General features: G+C 37.8%; 1 protein-coding gene across 1 annotated transcript; it reads right to left on the bottom strand.

Moving 5' to 3' along the window:
- Positions 1–4,324: 4,324 nt before the first annotated feature.
- On the bottom strand, positions 4,325–15,697 carry LOC131700589 (major intrinsically disordered Notch2-binding receptor 1-like). Its single transcript, XM_058998903.1, has 4 exons — positions 15,293–15,697; positions 11,889–14,171; positions 8,696–8,947; positions 4,325–6,236 (listed from the first exon to the last, which is right to left on the bottom strand). The coding sequence occupies exons 2-4, from the start codon at positions 14,124–14,126 to the stop codon at positions 6,039–6,041; spliced, it is 2,688 nt and encodes an 895-aa protein (XP_058854886.1). The 5' UTR covers positions 14,127–14,171; positions 15,293–15,697; the 3' UTR covers positions 4,325–6,038.
- Between the last annotated feature and the right edge of the window lie 4,886 nt (positions 15,698–20,583).

The raw sequence follows: 20,583 nt of genomic DNA, 5'->3' as shown, positions 1-20,583 counted from the left end.
ATCTCTTATTTCTGTCTGACTTAGAAATGCATTTTCCTCTGGCAATTGGTTGCTAGTTACATTTTTCCAAATTTGCTATATCATAAGCTGCAATACAATACAGTTTACATTTGAATGGCACATTTTGGTGAACAGACATCTCAAGATTCCACAGCAACATAACCTTATGGCATCCCATTTGCAAAAGCATAGGTTTACAACAGTATTTCAATTGGTGGCCATTTGCATAGTCGTTTACAATTTATCATGCTAGAGATGCATGGCAAAGCATATTAAATGACCCTGGAAAAGACTGCAGCTACCAGGAGTAATCATCATAAGTGTATCAACATTTACTAAGTGTGGAAAGGTCTGCAGACATTAGATAATACTGTAGGTATTATTGAGGTAAACAGCATGTTTTCTATGTCTTTATTTCCGTGTATTCCATTTCATGTAGCTGATTTATGTCAATGTTGATGTGCACTTTGCTTGCCCTTTGGTATTTTGCAGAGGCTGATGGTCGAGGTTGAATCCTGGGGTAACTGATCTATTCACAGACCACTTGTAACATGGAACAGGGGTACTGTTTAACCTCCCTGAAATACTTATATTCCTGCAAGCCCAATTACCCGCTGGGACTATTCACAATTGGAAAACACACCATTCACAACATAGAATGATTGTACCTGTAGCTGAAATCTCTTTACTTTAAGCTCACTGGCACGTATTGGGTATATATCTTCTCGCCCAGTTTGCATTTTTGTATTGTTATGTGACTTTGAGGAAAATGGATACACTTTAAAATACAGGTACCTTACCTACACTATCAGGGGAATGTGCCAGTGGAGATGTGCCAGTGGAGAAGGGTTGTAAGACTCCTATTACATAGACGCTCCCCCCATTCCAGGTTTTAAAATGTGCCTGATTAGCCACAGTGTACAGATAACAAGCGCAGGTGCGTTCTGTTAAACTCATAGTAAAACCAGGAATGGATCAAACTGCTATGCAATGTGAATCTATTTCCATCCACTGCAGTTACACTGTACCTACACCTTTGTTACATCATACAGTACATGTAATTACAGTAATTGTAAAATATAATTGTCCAATTGTACTGGAGCTATTTAGACCAAAGCATTCCACAGACAAGTGCTTATGAAATTGCACATTTGATTAAATAATAATAAATGTGCCATCCGATGCCTGGTGGACATTTGATATTACCGGTAGTGTTAATATGTGAATGCAATGAAGAAAGAAAAATGATTATGAAAGCAGTTTTCTGCTTAGTTTTCTTAACCTTATCTACCCTAAACAAATGAAAACCTATTTCATAGCCAAGAAACCAATCTTACGTTCTTCCCAATAATTTGCAGATGCACTGTTTTATTTTAATTAAATGAAAAAAATGACCTTTCCGTTGGAAAATAGAATAGAAACTTTGCAAAAAAAACTAATGAAAAAAATTGTAAAAAGTTACAGAACTGAACAATTCAAAACAGGATAATGTTTTCTATTACCTGCAGCCGTAAGCTGACAGAGTCACTGTTTGCACAGTGCAGTGAATGGCCCTGAAGATGAATAGGACTTCAAGTTCATACCAGTTCATATCAGTTCTACTACTTCAGAGGATGGACCTGTTTTTATTGGCTGTCAGAACCTCTTGCGCTTCATGGATTTACCTCAAACGCAACAGGAACCAAGTTTGTACCTAACTCTGTAACAAAAGGGAATCCACGTTGCTTCTGCTCATATAGTGAAAAACTTAAAAAAAACAGACGCTGTTGACGCTGTTATTATTTGACCTTGAGCCGAAAGTCAATAGTTTCCCACAAACCTTGTGCTCCATATGGCTACAGATACTGTAACTGGTTAAGTGTGAAATTAAAAATGTTTTACACATGTTACGCACACAGGATGGTGATGGAGTACCTCTAAGAGTTCATTCTGCTGGTGTACAAAATCAAGCAGAGCAAAGGAGCCTATTGGAGCGCCAGAAGATGGGCAAAAAGAAGATAGGCAATGCATTAACACCAGGGGGTGCTAAACTTCAATTCTGTCATCTTGTTTATAATATCTAAAGAACACAGGTCACAACTGGAGACGTTAAATAGTGTTTTCTGAACTGTTTATATTCTAGCATTATTAAAACATGTATTGTTATTGCCTGATTTACAAAATAGGTTTCAGTTTCATGTACATGTATAAAGGAGGTAGCTTTTTTTTTATTTTAAGCATAGTGATGTGAATTAATTAACTTCTATTGAAATGTTTTGCATGTAAATGAGGTTCCAGGTTTTAACTGTCACGTAGATGGCACCTAATTACTAGCAAATGTTCCTGTTAATTAAATCTCTATAATTGGTCGGTGTGTTTGGTGTCTTGGACTGAAATGATATGATTTGTGTTTACAGCTTCATAAATATTTAATAGGCGATTATATCTTTGTGTAGTTGCTGGATTGCTGTTTACTGGACATTTGCTCTGCAATGTTTGCTTTATGCGTTTATAGCAATATTCACTTTACTGGCTCCCAGAGTTATTTGAAGTTTGAATGGAATAAGCTTTTATTATTTTTTTTTTTAGCTACTATGCCTAGTTGGAGTCTGTCTAAAAAAAATAGTAGCTCTCCGATGTTACTCCAGTTCCAAACTGTGTTGCTATCTGTTTCCAGTCTCAGTGTCTCAGTGGTTTTGGCACTGGCTTAGTGTTCATAAGGATGTCTGTAGCTGATAAATAATTGAATATACAATTGCAACCTGTCACATAAACGATTTCAGCTCTTAATGATATAAAAAAAGAAGTACAATTGCAGCTTATGAAAGCTGTGTATTTAATCTTTCAAATTGGCTGCCTACTAGTAAGTACTGAGGCTTTGCCTATGAAAATATGCAAACTAGGTCTATAATTTAAAAGAAACAGTTCTACTATATGTGGTATTTCAGCGTTAGTTTCACAGCTAAATGCACATATTGCATACTTCAAACAGCCCTGATTATAATGAGACCTCCCCCAGATTTGAACTGATACCTCTATGACTCTAAAGGAGGGCTCTGCTGGATGTGTACTGTAATCATTTTCATATCCGGAGACAGCTTTCTGAGTTTCACTGACTGCCGATTTCCAAGGGGTCCCCTCGGTTCAGCGTTGATTGATAGAATGAGTTCTTCTTGGAATGAGCCCAACGTTATATTCCACAGGTCATGATGCACAGGATATGATTTCTCAGTACAAATTGAGATACTCTCTGTACCAGTAATATGAACTACAAACCATTGTTTTTCCTTTTTTTTATGATGTCGAAGACACACATGAAACTTCTTGTTAGAAAGAATCCACTCAACCTTTTTTAGCAATTAAATTTGAATGGAATGTGCAAATTAAGTTTATACTTGACAGGGAGGTTACTGGGAACTATGAAGTTTTAGGAAGAGGTTGGGGCATATGTATACAGGGCACTGTGGTTGGATAGGATAAAGTTTGCATGTGGTTAATTCAATACACAGTGGTAGACAAAGAGCCCTAATGCTATAAACCCTGTGGTGAGTTTACAGTTCTGCGTAGCATGAAGACAACTGCAATCCTGTCTTGCCTTTCATTATTCTAGATGGGTTTGCCCCACAGCAAGCAAAAACTAATAACCTGCAGAGAGCATTATTTTCACTGCATACATTTCCATTTCAATACATTTATATAAATGTTAAAGGCAGAAGTGATAGGTGTTAATGTCCTGAAATTGTTATCTACTTTTTAATATTAATAGACACATTGTATGTTAAAGCATTGCTGTTTTTTTACCATATTATTCTGGTTCACAGATCTATTTGCAGGGAAATTATATATAATGTACTAAGCCTGCTGCCATACAAAAAGGGATTTCCGATGTGTGACAATCTATTGATTTCATTTTACATTCCATTACTTTCTAAATGATTAACATTTCTAGAACAGCATTTCAACACTTCCACATACAGCTCTAATTGACTTCCAGAACTAGTGGAAGTAAAAAAAAAAGGAATTTTCAGATCATGATGATAGAAAGTAAGATTCCAAGTTCTGGATTCTATGTAAACTTTTGATGGAGGGGCAACAGCAGTTTTATAAAGTAGGAGATTTAGAATATAATAAACTAGGAGGTTTGTGTGAATGTGGACTGGAATAGAGATCAAAACTCGCTGCTGCAATTTTCCACCAAACACCCCAAGAATAAAAAACTGTGGAAATCTGCTCTCCAGCATATATTTGTGAACCTGACTCTGTGGATCTCTTCTTCAATGTATAGACAATGCAAAAAATAAAAAAAAATACAAAAGAGAAGTACACAGACAAACAGTCAGAACAGTAATGTTTTAATATTCTACTGTCGTTACACCAGTGCTTACATAATGCATTTGTATTAACACTGAAATTATTTATAAAAGACTACAGTATGCAACAGATCACAGTTTATATATTAAAGGCAGGGTCACAAGACTGATCACAAGGTTTTTGTAAACTTATTACATTCAAAAGCCCTGCCCATCATCCCCATCGCCCTACAGTAATTGATGTCTGTATCCAAGGTCAGTCAATTCAGCTACATGTACCTTTGTGTACAGAGATATTAATGAAGGTGTGATTGGAACACTGACATTGAAGGGGACGTTTAGATTGGCAGCAATTACTGTTTCTTCGGCCCTTGAAGAGATTACATATCGGCAGGCTGAGTTAGAAGCGCTTGATACCACGTTACTCAATGGGCGGGACAGTTATGTGGTGAGACTTTCACTGCCTGGTTGAATGGTAGCAGGATTCTACTGAGCACCAGGGCCGGAGCGTTGCGAGCAGACAAGAAGTGGATAACAAAGTAATAAGTAACTGAGATAGATCTACGACAACCAGTAAGTACCCAAGACTTAAAGGATCTACACAATCGCAGCTCTGAACATGACTAGCCTATTACTCCCGAACTTCAACCACAGACCTGTTTCCACTGTCCTTTTATATTATTCAAGGATGTTATGCGGGGGCAATGTATTAACCTGAAAACACCTGTGGGGTTTATATAGAATTAAGAGGTGGCGGGATTTTAGTTCTGCCACAGTTTACTTCATTAAAACAGACCCTGTGGTTATTTTTTATTATTATTATTTTAATGGATCATAAATCAATATCATAATCAATGCATAACCGTGTTTCTCATTCTGTATACACAGTACTGGTTTGCCCTCGAAACATTTCTAACTTCATCACACTGCATGGCATCTCTTAGTGTTTCAACTTAAGCCTGAAATAAATTATACACTATAGTGACACTATATAATACAAGCCCTATTTCTCAATAATTAGCACACTGTTAAATTAGACATTAGTGCATTTACTGTTTCACAGACAAGGCTCTGTTACTCAGTAGTCATACAATAGCTATTGCAATAGCAGTGCTATCATTCTGATTTGTTCCCTGCCTTAATGACAGTCCCCTGACATATCTGTTCTCTGCTACAATGCAATGCATTTTGCATAGTGTTCCTAATGTTGGATGGTTTAGATGTATATTGTAGACAATTGAAGTATCAGAAACTGGGAGTACTGTATTTTATGGGTAGTGGAAAATAAAATCCTCTCTCTCTCTCTCTCTCTCAGGATGTTTTAAATTGCATTTATATTCCTCAATGAACTTATTTTGTACGTACTTTAAAAGTGTTTCCTTCAACGCAAAAATAAATACTTCTGAAGCCACTCCATTCCCTTTTCTGCACTCAAACATGAATTAACTACATTTAAAAAACAGATCCTGACCATGTTTCAAACACTTGATATTCTTTAGCTAAAGTAATATAATAGAAAATGATAATAGAAAATAAACCTCAAAAGTATTCTCAAAATACAATCAACCTGATGCATCTTTAATTTGAAAATATTCACAATGAAATGTACATATCCTCTGTGAGCATTGTTTACAAAAATCTTGACACAGTTTTCTTGTCAACCCACTGCTACATATATTTATATAATTTTTGTTAAATTGGTTTTAAGAATAACATTTCAGCTGTATATAATACAACAACTTTTACATGTTATGATTTCATAGTGCAAATTGGGACCACTATGACCAAGATCACTGTACAGACTGCCGCTGCAATCAGAGCCCCGATCTTACAAACCTTCGCTCTCCTGAACTCAGCCTCCTTGCGCTTGAGTAAGGAATCGTAGCCTGGCGTGTAAATGTCCTCCATCCAGAACTCTAAATTGTTTGGATTTAAAGATTCTTGAGTCTGAAATGGAAAAGGAAGAAAACGCTGAGTGAGTTGGGTGATTGTGGAAGGAGAACAGACAGCTCCACTTGCACAAGCTAAACAACGTGGACAATGGGTTGTAGGTGCTTCAGTGTCCATGATTTCAACCACAGACCTTATTCAGGCAACTGAAGGATACTGTCTGTTGAGACTGAATCTCGGACGCTTCTTGTGAGCGCTTCTGACAGTTATTTTAATTGATTTTCATCAATAATATATGACATGAAAAAAGAGAGAGACATCAAGTGCAGCCGTTTCTTCTGAAAGCGAAATTACCAACAAGGTCGAACCAACAGAGAAGTTGTACTTGAGGCCCCTCTTTCAGAATAGGAAGCAGATATACAGACATTTGGATTCCAAAATGTTGGGAAGCCATATGAGAAAATAAATACGGGTAACCAATTGCAGTCCAAGTCTCCCTAACGGTAACCGGAACCATTGTGGATCTGAGTTGTGCACTTCAGTTTGTATTTCCACAGGGCTTTCCAACTCCCTGTAGCTTGCAAGTTCATGGTGCATTATTACTGAAGGTCTCTATCCCTGTCTGAATGATAATTCATCAAGTTCTACTCCAGCAAAGCAGCTAAATCACGAATCAGTATTCTAGCGTTATTAGCTGTTACAGCACTGAGATCAACTGGAGACCTTTCTAGTAATCAATACGTAATACAAGTAAGCTTTTCTTTTTGTTCTGAGAACAGATTTGTGAGGATGAAAGTTATTTCCAGGAAAACCCAGACTGAAAGGTGGTAACACAAGTATGGTGTGAGTACTGATCTTATTTGATGAATGCCTTTGAACCTTTAATTCCTTCAGGACTTGATAGATGGGTTATGACCAAGTCATTCACAGGTTGTGTTTTAATTAATCTCCCACATCTAATCTTTAAGTGCAATTTACAATATACTTTCTGCAGATATCTTATAAAAAAGCAGTGCCTGACACAGATGATTTGCTTTGTAAGATTGCCATTTGGTCCTGTTCTCAAACTTGTACCACGTCCAACAAATATTGTCACCATCTGCAATGAAAAAAAAAACGCTGTCCTTGAAAGTTTCTGATTCGTGACAGACAGAGCGCTTATGCATTATTGGTTCTGTATTTAAAACATGTTTGTCTTTTCTTGTTGTTTTGAAGCAGAACAATTAAACCACATTGTTACTTGGTAATTGGAAGAATAGCCCCCCTTGAATTCAACCACTCCTCAGTGATAGGGCTATAAATCTGACACTGGCCAGTCTTTGCTGAGGAAAGTCAATATCTAGAATTTTGTGTAATAACTGTATTTTGTTAAACGCAAGATGTTTCCATGTCACTGTCCTGCTTACAGTATAATTAGTCTATTGTGTTCATAACCAACTAATTTTCATGTAAATTCCTTTTCCTGTGCCTCAGGAAATTTGCATTACAAAACCTGGAAATCTGTTAACAACGCATGAGAGGTTAAAAGAGGATGGGACCATGTCAATTTGACGACAATGCTGTGTAATAGCGATGATCGCAAAGGGCCAGGCGCTGTAATCTTCAAACACTGGTCATTTTGTCACTTTCAATTTACTGTCTGGATCGCTTAGTTATATTGCATGCAGAGCAGAACGGCAGCTTCTTGGAAATAATGGCTACGCAATTTCAGTGGAGCTCCTCTGCTAGTTGAGAACAAAGGGGCTTTAAACAGGTCATAGGTGTTTAGGGTGTTCAGTAGCTGTAAATAGGTGTAATTTATGCCATTTGCTATTGCTGCTGTTAAAAAGCCAACAATCTTACAGGTGAAATATATTCTACAGAAGCTATTTTACAACTTGGCTAGCATTTATTAATTTACCATTTTAATTTCATTTCTGCAGATTAAATTATACCAAGTGCTTTGTGTTCTTTGTCTTCTTTGTCTAAAATCTGATTTTGAGAGAAAAAGAGTGAGGTTTCTTTAGACTAATCCTGTTACAGAAATGCTTTTTATATAGATTTTAATTAAGCATAATTGTTTTCAAACTTATTGGTTACTGCCTTTGCAACATTACAGTAGTCAAAAAGATCTATCCTTGAATGTAATACCTGAGTAAAAAAAACATCAATGCGTTTGATTAGTTAGAGGAGGAAGGGCTAAAAGCAATCGGTCCTAATGAGTTATTGATCCAAGCCCTGTTGTTTTTCACTCTGCAAAGCTTTTATGTGAGTAAAGTAATAGCTGTCAAGTGTCAGCCAAGTTAGTCAGAAGACAGTCATGTACAGGTAGAGATTAAATAAGACAGAACAACCTTCGCTGCCAAAAGAGAGCAGGCAGCAAACGCTAATTTCTCTTGTCACTCTGACTTGCAGCCTGACATGCAACAGTACGCTGCGCTGCATCTAGACATCCCACAAACAGTCTTAATTAATGACATGATTGTAACGTGGCACACTTGGAAGTATAAAGTATGAGAATACGTGTCGGGACTCACTTGCAGATCCAGCACTGCTAGCTTCCCCTTCTCCCCTGAGTTTCGTTTGTATTCCTCGATTGTCCACGAAGGATGGGGTCGCTTGGACTCTGACATCTCTGTCAGCCTCATGTCCGTGTAGAGAGGGTTGCTCTTGTGCGATTTGACAGACGTGGAGAAGGGGTGAGGGCTGAAGACCTGCTCTATCAAGTAGGAATCTTTCGGCTGCTTCGAGGACCTGTGTGCCTGGGGGATTTCGTACTGCCTGTCTGTCTGCAGATACAGATCAAAAGGTTTGAGAGAGTGTGAAAAGGAGGCCCTCGGGGATAGCCGTTTACAAGAGAAGCAATGAATGATTTACTTAACATAGTTTTCTGTTTGGACAAAGTCAAAACCACCTCCTGTTACCTGGGATTTTGTTGTATTTGAACATATTATAAACAACTGTAAATCTTCAAGTGCAAACACAACACCAGCTGACAATGTGCTTTGCTCAAATGCATTACAAAAAGCAAGGCGTTGCTAGATGATACAGTTTTATGTGCAAAATTTGTAAAGATTTTCCCATTTTTTTGATACCCCAATGTACTGTTTAGGAGACGCTTTGAACCCCCAAGATGTTAGTTTGAGGTGGAAGATACACATTCTCTGATTATTATGCATAGGAAGGATTTTTAACTGAGGGATATCCTGAAAAGACCTGGTAACCCACAACCCATTTAGTTTTCAAAAAATCGTGTTTGGTTGGTAATATGACGCATAGGCAGGTTATGGAAAGTAAATTAAATTGTGGGTTATCAAGATTTTCCAGGACACCCCTCAGATGTACAGCCGCAGCTGTGCTAGAAGCTATTCCATTGTAGGCATTGTATTCAAAGGCCTAGTGAACCAGGAGATGCTGCACAGGAGCAGTGAGTGCCCAGCGGCAGATCAGCACCTTTGTAGTGTAAAGTGAATGTATGAAATGCACATCATTAATAATGCATTGCCTCAAGGCTGTACTCTAGCTTACAGAGGAAACAAGGAGATGAGATTGGATAGTCTTTCACATTTTGGTTTTTGCAGCGGGAGGAAGTACATTTTTATTTTTGTATTCCTTACACAGTCCCCTGGAACATAAGCAATTTGCCACAGTGGGGGGTGATTAGAGCAGTGCGCCCCATGCTGGATGATACCCCAATGCAATGGATATGGTGAGGCTGCAGACTTGACCAGGGTCAATACTGATTACTGCCAACATGAAGAGAGTTGCTTCATTGCTTGCTGGATGTTACGACTGTTTTATTTTCCAATGATGATAGTAAACAAGGTGGTGTAAGTGGGTTCAATCACAAGCATTTCACCTATGGAAGCCTGCATTTAATTTCATGTGAAGCAATGTTGATGGTACACATCACCAATCCACCACACTCTACATAACTGGCTCACAAACTCTCATCGTCCCACCTGTATAATAACTCGCCTTTTAAATAGTGTTAAAATTCGATACCAAAGTTAAAAGCATGTTTATGTTCTGATAATCAAGGGGGTTGGATAATCAAGGTGAGATTGCATATGTTACTTCTGTATTTGGTGACTGGAATGTGTTGAGATAATCAGGTGTTGAATAAATCAAGGGAAAGCTCTGAGAGAGGTAGAAACAACGTATGCCCCCTACAAAACTTTAACTCAATAAATAATGCTTTACAAAGTACTGTATATTCTGGTGGATTTCTATTCGTTAGAATTTTCTAGACTTTAAAAAAAAAGTATTTGTCAATGTCTTCATAAGATACAGTACATGCCATGAAGACACTGATAAAGGCTTCTTGTCTAAACTATTACTAGTGATTCTTTGTAGTGCTTCTATATATTTTAAGTCATGCATGTTGTTGAATAAACCAACAAAGGAAATGTTTCACAATCAGAAAACTGCATTTAATCATTTAAAGCTGAGGTAAAGCTCTGTGAATTGGGCCCTATGTTTCTATAAATAGGTCATCATGATTAAAGTCAAACGTACTGTATAATTTCTATGAAGATCAGAGCAGAGATTTTTGTATAGGAAATGTAAATACAGACATGAAGGTTGAAGGTTATGGTGGTGTTCTGTAGAGGTGGTCTGTAGAGCACTTGGTCCCCTGGATGCTGAGGACAAGCTGGGAGTGGAGCAGCAGGCAGGCTGGCATACACTGCTGGTTGGCCGTATGCCACCTGGGCAGGGCGCCAAAAGTGAAACCGTCGGGGAATATCTTTCATTGCAATGCATAATAGGTGCAGAAATCTAAGCTGGAAAAATAGCTTCAGGGGCTGCTGATTCACTGACCAGGGCAGATTGATATTAAATAGCCTGCAATGAAAAACTGTTTTCAAAGCTATGTGTACGGCTAGATTGACTGTGACTGATGTAAAGGGCATAATTAGTGCGGAGGAGTGCCAACAGAGAGGCACATATAAAGTATAGTAGGCATGTTACTTATGGAAAGAGTGAAACAATCTGAAAACCTTTTGAAAATGAAATTAAATGAAATCATTTTTTAAGAAAATCCCTATGTAAGCCATGAGATAAACGAATGCAAATTTCTAAACTCAGTAATCCAGTGCTGGAAAATAAAAAAAGATCTATATGAAGACAACACAAGATTGCAATAAAGTGTTATACTGTAGATGCAGTGGAATTAGGAGGAGAAAACAAAAACATCCCCTGGGATAGTACTGTAGTCCTTAATTTGCACATTCTGTCAGAGTTACTCAATGCTATGCCAAACCCTTGTTTAAGAGAGGTTTGTGTCTCTGTACAGGTCAGAACGCTCAAATTGACATTGGCTCTGTTGGGCTTATCAGTGCTGCTACTTCCACAGTGAGCTGACATTTCCTCACTCTGTGTTTATCCTGGGGGTGCTTGATAACTGGTGGTGCAGTCTGTGAAAACGCTGCAGTCTGTATCTTAAAGGGCACCACAACACATGGCAAAGAAAAAAGCACATCCGCTGACTGCTGCGCTCGCTAATTTTCAGTTGGTCATAATGTTATCAGGCTAGCACCAGACAGCTGGTTAATGTAAAAAAATAGAAATCTTTAAGATTAGTGTAATGTAGTTGCGGCCTATGACTATCTAAATGAAATACATTGCAGGCATTTTCCCACCAATTTATCACATCTAAAAGTAATATCTTATTTAGGATGTCTGGTATATATTGCCTGTTTTAATATGAAAACAAAAAATAAAAATTACCTCTTTGGACTTCCTGTGCCGTTCCTTGCTTTCTCTCTCCTTTTCCTTCATCTCCTCACTGGCAGAGATGGAGTAGGAGGTAGCTCTCCAGTCCCTTGGAGAATTGGAGATGCTCGCAATTTTGGACTCTGTAGCACTGTTCTCCTCCGTTAAGGATCTGGACGACCTTCTGGTAAATAAACTCTTTTTCAAAGCTTTAACCCTTAAACTTTCACTATTACTTCCACTGACATCTGAACAACACCATTCCGGGTTGTTGTCCTGTTTGATGGCGTGGCCAGTGGTATGGCACTGGAAGATTCTTGGTGAGACATTATTATCTAAATGATCTTCATTGGCCAGGTCCAGTTCATTTTGCTTGTTGTTTGATTCCGGTTCTTGGATCTTTTCATCCAGCTTATTCAGCTTGGAAAGAACCTGAGAGATCTCATCTCGAACCCCAGAAAGAGTCTCAAGTTTCTTCTCTATCTCTCCTATCCTGAGGACCAGTTTGCACACACTGGCCTTCAGATCATCATCTGCACTTTCTTGTGAATAAAATAATTTGTCAAACTTTTTGCTGTACTTTGCGACCATGTTGTGCTCGGGTGAGCTATCTCCTTCTGATCTTGTCACTTGAGACAGGGACCCATTGCTGTTGTAACGGGATGACTGGATAACAGTAGAGCCGGAAACACTCATGTCATCCAGGAATCGAAAAATATCACTGATATCATCACTGACCACTTCTGAATCCTCATCAGAATGCTTGAAAGTGTGCCTTTCTCCATATTTCATGTGTTTTGTGTTAGAAAACTCCTTCTTCTTTCTCTGGTCAGGTTGATCGGTTTGTGTTCCTACACTTGAAGTGTTGTCTATATCCACTGCCTGCAAAGATGTACAATTCATACTTTTGTCTTTAAACCTTTTCATGCCGTCCCTCTTTTCCGCAGACGGACCGCTAGACTTGGAACTCATTTCTTTCATTTTTTGACCATTGGATTTGATACCAAACCCTGATGGAGAAATTGCTGTTTGCTCTTTGGAGCACTGGTAATGCTGACCCTTTTCCATGTTACTGACATTCAGACGATGGTTGTCTTTTGACTGCTTTCCGTTAAAAAAAGATGCTTCAAAATTGGGTCCTTCTTCTGTGTTCAGACTCAAACTTTTGACGGGCCAGGCTGTTTGTTTGCTCTGCCTTGATGATGGTCTCCTTAGGTTTGGGGCTTCCATCACAGTGGTGGGTCCAAAGTAAGTGGATGTTTGCAGATCATCCAGACTTTCATGTTTTGCTCGTCTTTTCTCTTGTACAGGGGAGCTTATGGGCTCAAAGTAGGGATTGCTATATGGCAGTTCAAAACTGTGATTAAAAAAAGTAGCTGGCTTATGAGTCTCCCTCCTGTTGTGCCCTCCGACCCCTTTATCACTTGGTTGCGAATCTGTAGTGAGGACCTGTGGTGTAAATGCAGCAAGATTGTGGAAGTCTTCCTTGAATATAGTTCTCTTCTGCACACAGGAGTGTACTGTAAAAGGCTCTGCGTTTGAAATAAAAGTCTCCTTAATCCCCAAATTCATATGCAATGAGTCCTGGTCCGTGGATTCGCTGTCGATATCCATTGGAAAGTAGGTGCTCTGCATTTCACAAGGTGGAGGACTTCTGTTTGAAAACTGATGCAGCATCTGAAGCCGGTCAAGTGAAGCAGCCCTGCATTTCATTTCCTTATTAACTCCCAGCAAGAAGTTTGGATCAGAGGTTTGAATGAACTGCTGTGGGTTGCTGCAGTTTGATTTGGGACATGGTGACGTGCGGGAGCTTGAGTGTGCCCTGGCATCTAACAAATCGCAGTTTGTTACGCAGTCAGAATATTTGCATATTTCAGAGTCTGACCGACATGATTCGATAGACTGATGTTTATGGAATTTGGGCCGCTGTGCAACGGGTAATTTTTCCTTGGCTTCCTCATCATTCATTCGAATCAAGTTAAACATGGTGACAATGTCTGCGGCGACCATTATCTTCTTGGATTGCTGGTTGTCCATTGAGCACCTCATCTTATCTTTAAACAAGGTTGCAGGGAAACTGGGGTCCAAGCAAGCTGTATAAAACAGAAGGCTCCTTAGTTTGGCCAGGTGAGCCAAATCAAACCTGGCACACAGGGATTTACACAGATCCTGATAAGAAACACTACTGTGCTTTGTGTCTAGCTCTTCCAAGATCCTTTCCAGGAAGAGGGAATATTCAGGTGTTGGATCCATTTTGGGTGATGGTTCTGATCCTTATTTCAAAAGAAAGCTGCAGTCCTGTAGCAAAAAGTAATCAAACATTTTAATAATAATAATAATAATAATAATAATAATAATAATAATAATAATAATAATAATAATAATATTCTGTTTCTTGGTATTAGCTGCCATTATCTCATGCACAAATAAAGGTCTTTTGGGGGTTCTTAAACGAGGGATTGAAGCAGTAAGTCTGTAAACTGCAGCAATCAATTCATCCTGTACCAAACACTAGACTGTGTCAAGACTTCAACGGACAACCACCCCTCCAATTCAATAATCAATGCACTGCACTTCACAATCTTACTGTTCCCGTTTCCGTGGTCTGCGAAGGGAATTAGAGAAGGGAAGTAATGACATCGTCTAGACCACCAGACGTGTGTTTCATTCTTTGGCACTTCAGTTGGATTTGAAAATATTTATTTATTCAAATAATATGCTGAATTTATATGCATATAAATAATGTATAAAGAGCTTGGAAGGATTAGTATTGTGGGTGTAGATAGCCGTGACAGATGAGGATTTATAAATGTATGTTGTGTAATATTAAAAATAAGAGCACGCTTGCTATTGTGCACAGCGTTGAAAGTCTTTCACTCTGAAACGGTGCAAAATTATGCAATTTGCAGTTAGCCCCTGAAAGCTCAAGTGTATTTTGAAATTGATCAAGGTACTTGACTTGAACAGATTTTTTATGTTTTCTTTTAATCACATTTCTTTTAGTATATTCTTGCATCTTTTTGTCGTGTCTTTTAATTGTATATTATTGTCTAATAGAAATAGGTGTCCTGAGTTTCTATGTGAGCAATATAAGAACCCAGGAATAAAAAAAAACATATCCTATGTGTCAACCTTTCATGTATGTCTTAAACAGCTTGATTGATCTGTTAGACGGTATATTAAGTTGACAAAATACTGTATTTGAAAAGCTATATAAAAATAAAAATTGCTAAATAAAATCAGCAAAAACAATTACAAATAAACAAATATATATATATATATATATATATATATATATATATATATATATATAGTACTTATAAAATGCAGAGCACTCTTGTAAAATGCATGAAGTAGTTAATAATTAATATAAATAAATGCATACACATATAAATGCAGAGCAGAGGTAAAAGAAATACCTTATGCACGGTCCCATTTAAAGCCATCCATGCTGGAATTTGAACACCAGTCTACAAACTGTAGCATTATGTCAATTAACGGTAAAGTTAGCATTTAAAATATTTTTTGTATCGATACATAAAAAAAATCCAGGTTTTTACACTTGTTAATTTCGATACGGATTACATTTTAAAACACGAAATGCAAGCTTCGTTTTTCAACAGGTTCGTCTCTTGAAAAAAGGCTTTTGCTTTATCTCCTTTAGTCTCTCGTTTGTGCTCTTTTTTGCACCGACTGTGATCCTCAATCAATCCATTAGTTTTGAAGAAGGAGCTGTCCACTGACTGAGTGAGAGTATGCGGTGCTGAAAGAGCGGAGGCGCTTTGTTTTGACTCAGAATGACGTCATTACACCAAGTGTACAGCCGTCTCTGTATCTTACGCTCACAATCATTGTGCACTGCATGTAACCGCAAATGGTTCATAAATGATAATAATATAAGGCTGGGTTTGCCATTGCACTCTTTCTGTGCTGGATTGGGTTACCCAAGCTCCTTGTGTTATTATATGATTGCCAACATAGTACCAAACAACAACGAAAACATAACCCCCCCTGCATTTTGTAAGCCAAATAGCGGCGTTTATTTGTTATCGACTGGTTTGCATGCACATACTGTTGCCAGCCCCTTTCAACAGTGGATCATGTATCTATATGTTTTTGGCCACACACCATTGCTATAGTTTACATAATTTACACGTTTCGCACAAAACAAAGCAACCGCCTAACATTTACTTCTTGCAAAGAAAATACCTTTCAGGTGAAATATTTCTGCGCGGCATTCTTTGAAATGTGACGAACAGAAAACTGAAGCTCTTTGATTTGAAAGTAAACGCCGTGGCGCCATTATTTGCGTGCTAGCGAATACATCAGAGCACCTGCTGACTCGGCGTATAGGTAATACATAAATATCACATGGCATCTTTTTAGTTGCACCACATCTTTCTACCTGTTACCTTACTTACGTATCAGTAGTAGCTGCCAACACAAATGACATCTTTCAGACTTATGTCAAATTCCTAAACAAATTCCTTAAAAAACGTTTTACAGTAGGTAAGAGTTTTTTTTGTTTTGTTTTGTTTTAATAAAAAAAGAAATGCTCCATTGCCTATGTAGCGCCTTTCATAGTGGACCACCATCACAAAGCGCTTTACAGAGGTAGGCTGTGAACTGTGCATTATATAGAGAGTCACTTACAAAAGAACGTTGATTTAACATTTCATCCGCAGGACGGAGAACAAGGTGGTTAAGTGACTTGCTCAGGGTCACACAATGAGTCAGTCAGTGGCAGAGGTGAGATTTGAACTGGTGGCCTTCTGGTTACAAGCCCTGGAGAGCAAAACAACATATGATAGAATAATAATTACAAATAAAATAAAAATCCTGAACATATAAAGCAATAAAGTGACTTTCCTAGTCCCAATCGACTCTTAGATTTCAAAGTTAGAACTAAGTTTGTGTTTTGAATATTCCAGTGGTATTCTGTAACTCCTAGATCAGCCACTAAAGCGATGTGTTCTGGGATGCAATTTGCTCCATTTTTGTGAAAGGGAAACACAACTATTTAATAGGACAGCATGTAGATGGGCTCTAAATGAACTTCCAAGGAAGATCAACCAATGCATGTAAATCAATACACTTCCATTATTAACCTTGTTGCAGTGCCCACTTCTATTGTGCTGGAGGATCGTTTGCTTCTCTGCTTTTCCAATGCTAATTCAGCCTATACAAATGTTTCTCCTACCTCTTGTAGACACAAAAGGCCATATGTTGTATATCAGTAATTGCCAGGAAGGGTATTCTGTTATATTACAAGCCAGCTGTGTCGTTGAAAATGAGTGTGAGTGAGTGTGCACTGTAGTTCCATTATTAAACAAACCATACTAAATAAACTATTATGTTGGAAGAAATTGTTCCAGTATTTTTGTTCAAGAAAGAAGACTGTACATATCCTTACCTACACTCTGCTGGTACCTTTTGAAGCTCTTCATTCAGCATAAGTTTGACGGTAACACTTTACATAGTAGTAACTTAGTAAATAGAGGTGTACTTACACATAATTACAATATTATTATGCAAAGTTACAATGTACTTAATGTGTAATTAAAGACACTTAATGTAAATGAACTTATTGAACTATAAAACACAAGCAAAGAACCAGAAGAGAGAGGCAGTGGTAGTGTTGTTAATGAGATAAGAAAATAGATGTTACAATCTTGGGGGCTACTACCAGACTAATAGAATTATATCCTTCGAGAGCTAATGTGAACAGTGAAGTTTGCTCTTTCAATTCTGAGAACCATTTGGTGTCAAACGCATTCTCAAAATACTGTAAAAAAAAAAAAAAAAAAAACACCAAAAAACAATGGTTGGGAGCAAAAAATCAGAAATCAGCTTTTCCTGAACTTAAAAAAGACATGCACTCTGCATCTCATAACTACTGAACATAATACTTTATTAGGATCAATCTGCAGCCAGCAGGGGCTTGTTTTTATAGACACTGTAAGCAGGATTTCTAAGAAATCGATGTGACACCAGCAATCGCTTAGACCTGGTAAGATGGACCGGTCAAGTGTGTCCGCATTCTCATATCTTCTTCTAAGAAATCAACTTGACTGGACGCGTGAAACTGGAAAAAAATGATTTGTTCCCAGCAGAAATAATTAACAATATATGCTTTAATTTGGGCTTGGGAATAGATTAAACCTATAGTGAGGGTATGGGCCTTTTTTCCTGCTAAACTATAACCTGTAGTTTTTACCATGGGGTGGGTCATTGAAGAATAATTTGAATCGGTGGTGTTGGAAAATGCTTCCTTGCTAGTAAATGATTAAAAAAATTATTACAGTTTATATGATCTGATAGAACTTAAAAGTGGCAGGTAAATCGGTGTTAGAAACTGATACATTTGAATCTTTATTTCTAATTGCGTGTTTTATACATGTAGATATGGATGAGCTGATTTAGTTCACTGGGATTCACCTGTGCATTGCAACAGCGTGATTGTGACCGCTAAGAAAATGGCCATAACCCCAACTGCAACATGGAAGTAAAACAAAAGAAAATTTTCTCTTGGGGTAAACCTCTGATCGACTTTGCATCTATTGATCTGTGATACAGTATGAAGGAGATTATCAAAGTGGCAGTGGAGCAAACAATGTAATTATACCCCGAGGAACAGCTTTCAGCAAAGCAACATAGCCTTTGACACTTTCAAAGTTACTGAAAAAATGCCCAAATTAGAATTAGTACTGGAGATGCAGGCATTTAAAATATTGAATTCTGCTCATTATAAACCTTCAGCATCTGGAACATTAGGATCCATCTTTAATGGTAAAAACACTGTAGAAATATTAAAAGAAACTCTGTAAAATTAATTTCGACTCAAATAATTATTTTCAGTGGGATACTTGACCGTGACCTCCCCTTTGATCAGCCATCTTATCAATCATACAAGCACAGTTATCTGAATAAGACTCTACTTGAGAGACAAGACACAGAGGCACATGAACTATCCTTGCACGGTCTGGTAAATAACAACTGGCTAAATGACTTCCGTTCTTCTCATCCTTGTTTGGTTTACAAATGCATTTTTTTAGGCATTGGCATAATGGCACTTCCTCGGCTGCAGTAAATCCTGGACAGAGCTCTTCATTTTCCAGATGACTACGCAGGATTTCATTGAAGCCAAAGTTGGAGGAAATCATCTCATTCTGGAGGGCAGAGTCAATCAAACTGCTACAGGCATGTAAATGAGGGTGTGTGCTGTAGAAACGCGTTGTTAATTATATTGACCCATGCACGCTTGAAGGGTAGCAGGGTAGATGATTAGCCGAGAGTTAGACACTTTGTCTTCTGTTGCACCATTATGAATTCTGATCAAGCCAAGGCAGAGCAGTTCTTAGATAAAAAATTTTTTAAAAAAAACGTTATTACTGACAGGATGGTATTCACAAAATGCAGAAATTGTGATGATTTAAGTATCAATGATATAATACATCTCAAATACCAACAATACAATGCAATACAATACAATGATTTTATGGTTGGTACAAACAACATGGTGTAGTTACATAAATATGGTAGTTTTCCTTCATACAAAAAAAATCCCAATTCATGGAGTGTGCAATAGGAACATAAATGTAATTTTAAGAGTAAAAGAAAAATACTGTAACATTCAAATAATACCTTCATATCATTACACTACAGTAAGGGCCTTTTAAATACTGAAGGTCTCTTCTTTTAAGTGACTTTCGGGGCTAGAAAACCATGCAGTAACTCCTGTCACGGAAGAACAACATTGAAGCAACCCCAGACACCCCATCCTAGACTGGGTTAAACTCCTTTTAAGAGACGGCTCATTACCTAAAATAATTCTGTCAGTGGGCCTTCAAGACTTTACAAGTTATTTAAAGCACATCCTATCCAAAGCAATGATTATGAAAAGCAATTAGATTATAATTGATGTATCTTTCTTGTCCTGTCAGTTTTACAGTAGCTGTAATGGCACAATGCCTACAAAAGATCAATACAAAAACAACGACATATACATATATCACCTGCTATCACTGCTTGTGCAATGCCGTTAGGGCCTCCCGAAAGTTTTAAACCCCCCTAATAAGATTAAATGCCCACAGGGGTATGACTTCTCTCATCTGATTGGCACAGGATTAAAGACATGTGTTCACAAGAGGTGTTTAAAAAGGTGAGAGCTTTTCACTGAGTATTCATTTTGTGGAGTTTTCTTCAAAACTCTTTTATTGGGTTTAATCTTGATATCCATGGCAATGTGCTTCTAATTGATCATGCTTTTTTAATGCACTTTGTATGCAATAATGAGCATTTTCAGAAGCATCTCCACAGGATGTCAAGCTCAAGGTAGGATTCAGAGTCCATTTCAATTCTAGCACCTAATTCCTGCAGCAACACAGATTTGTCACGCACGGGTCTAAAGGAATGGAGCTGTATGTATAAACATGAATCTGCCTATGAGTTAAAAGTATACAGTTCATTCCTTAAGTGCATTTTGCCATTACAAATCATGGGAAATCTTGTGTTAATTAACACCAACTGAAAGTGGCTGTCTTGGTGGCTTGGTATGAATTATAGCATTACATCCTTTAAGGGTGCCAACTGTTTTCTGGGGAGCTGAAAATATAATTTAGGTAATATTCAACACTGTATTTCCAGTGTCATGCTTCTGGATATTTTCTATATTTTACATACGGTTTTGTTTTAAAAATGAATAATTAAA

Source organism: Acipenser ruthenus, chromosome 24 (genome assembly GCF_902713425.1).
Source record: "Acipenser ruthenus chromosome 24, fAciRut3.2 maternal haplotype, whole genome shotgun sequence".
Taxonomy (NCBI): domain Eukaryota; kingdom Metazoa; phylum Chordata; class Actinopteri; order Acipenseriformes; family Acipenseridae; genus Acipenser; species Acipenser ruthenus.
Note: the sequence above shows the minus strand (reverse complement) of the source record. Positions and strands in the feature narration are given on the sequence as shown.

What these genes read in the sequence shown, in the direction of transcription:
- LOC131700589 (XM_058998903.1), bottom strand. Translation starts at nt 14,126, where the DNA reads ATGGATCCAACACCTGAATATTCCCTCTTCCTGGAAAGGATCTTGGAA. An exon ending in GGCACAGGAAGTCCAAAGAG is followed by an intron (nt 8,948 to 11,888) that starts GTAATTTTTATT and finishes CTGTATCTGCAG; the next exon opens with ACAGACAGGCAGTACGAAAT. An exon ending in TAGCAGTGCTGGATCTGCAA is followed by an intron (nt 6,237 to 8,695) that starts GTGAGTCCCGAC and finishes TTTCCATTTCAG; the next exon opens with ACTCAAGAATCTTTAAATCC.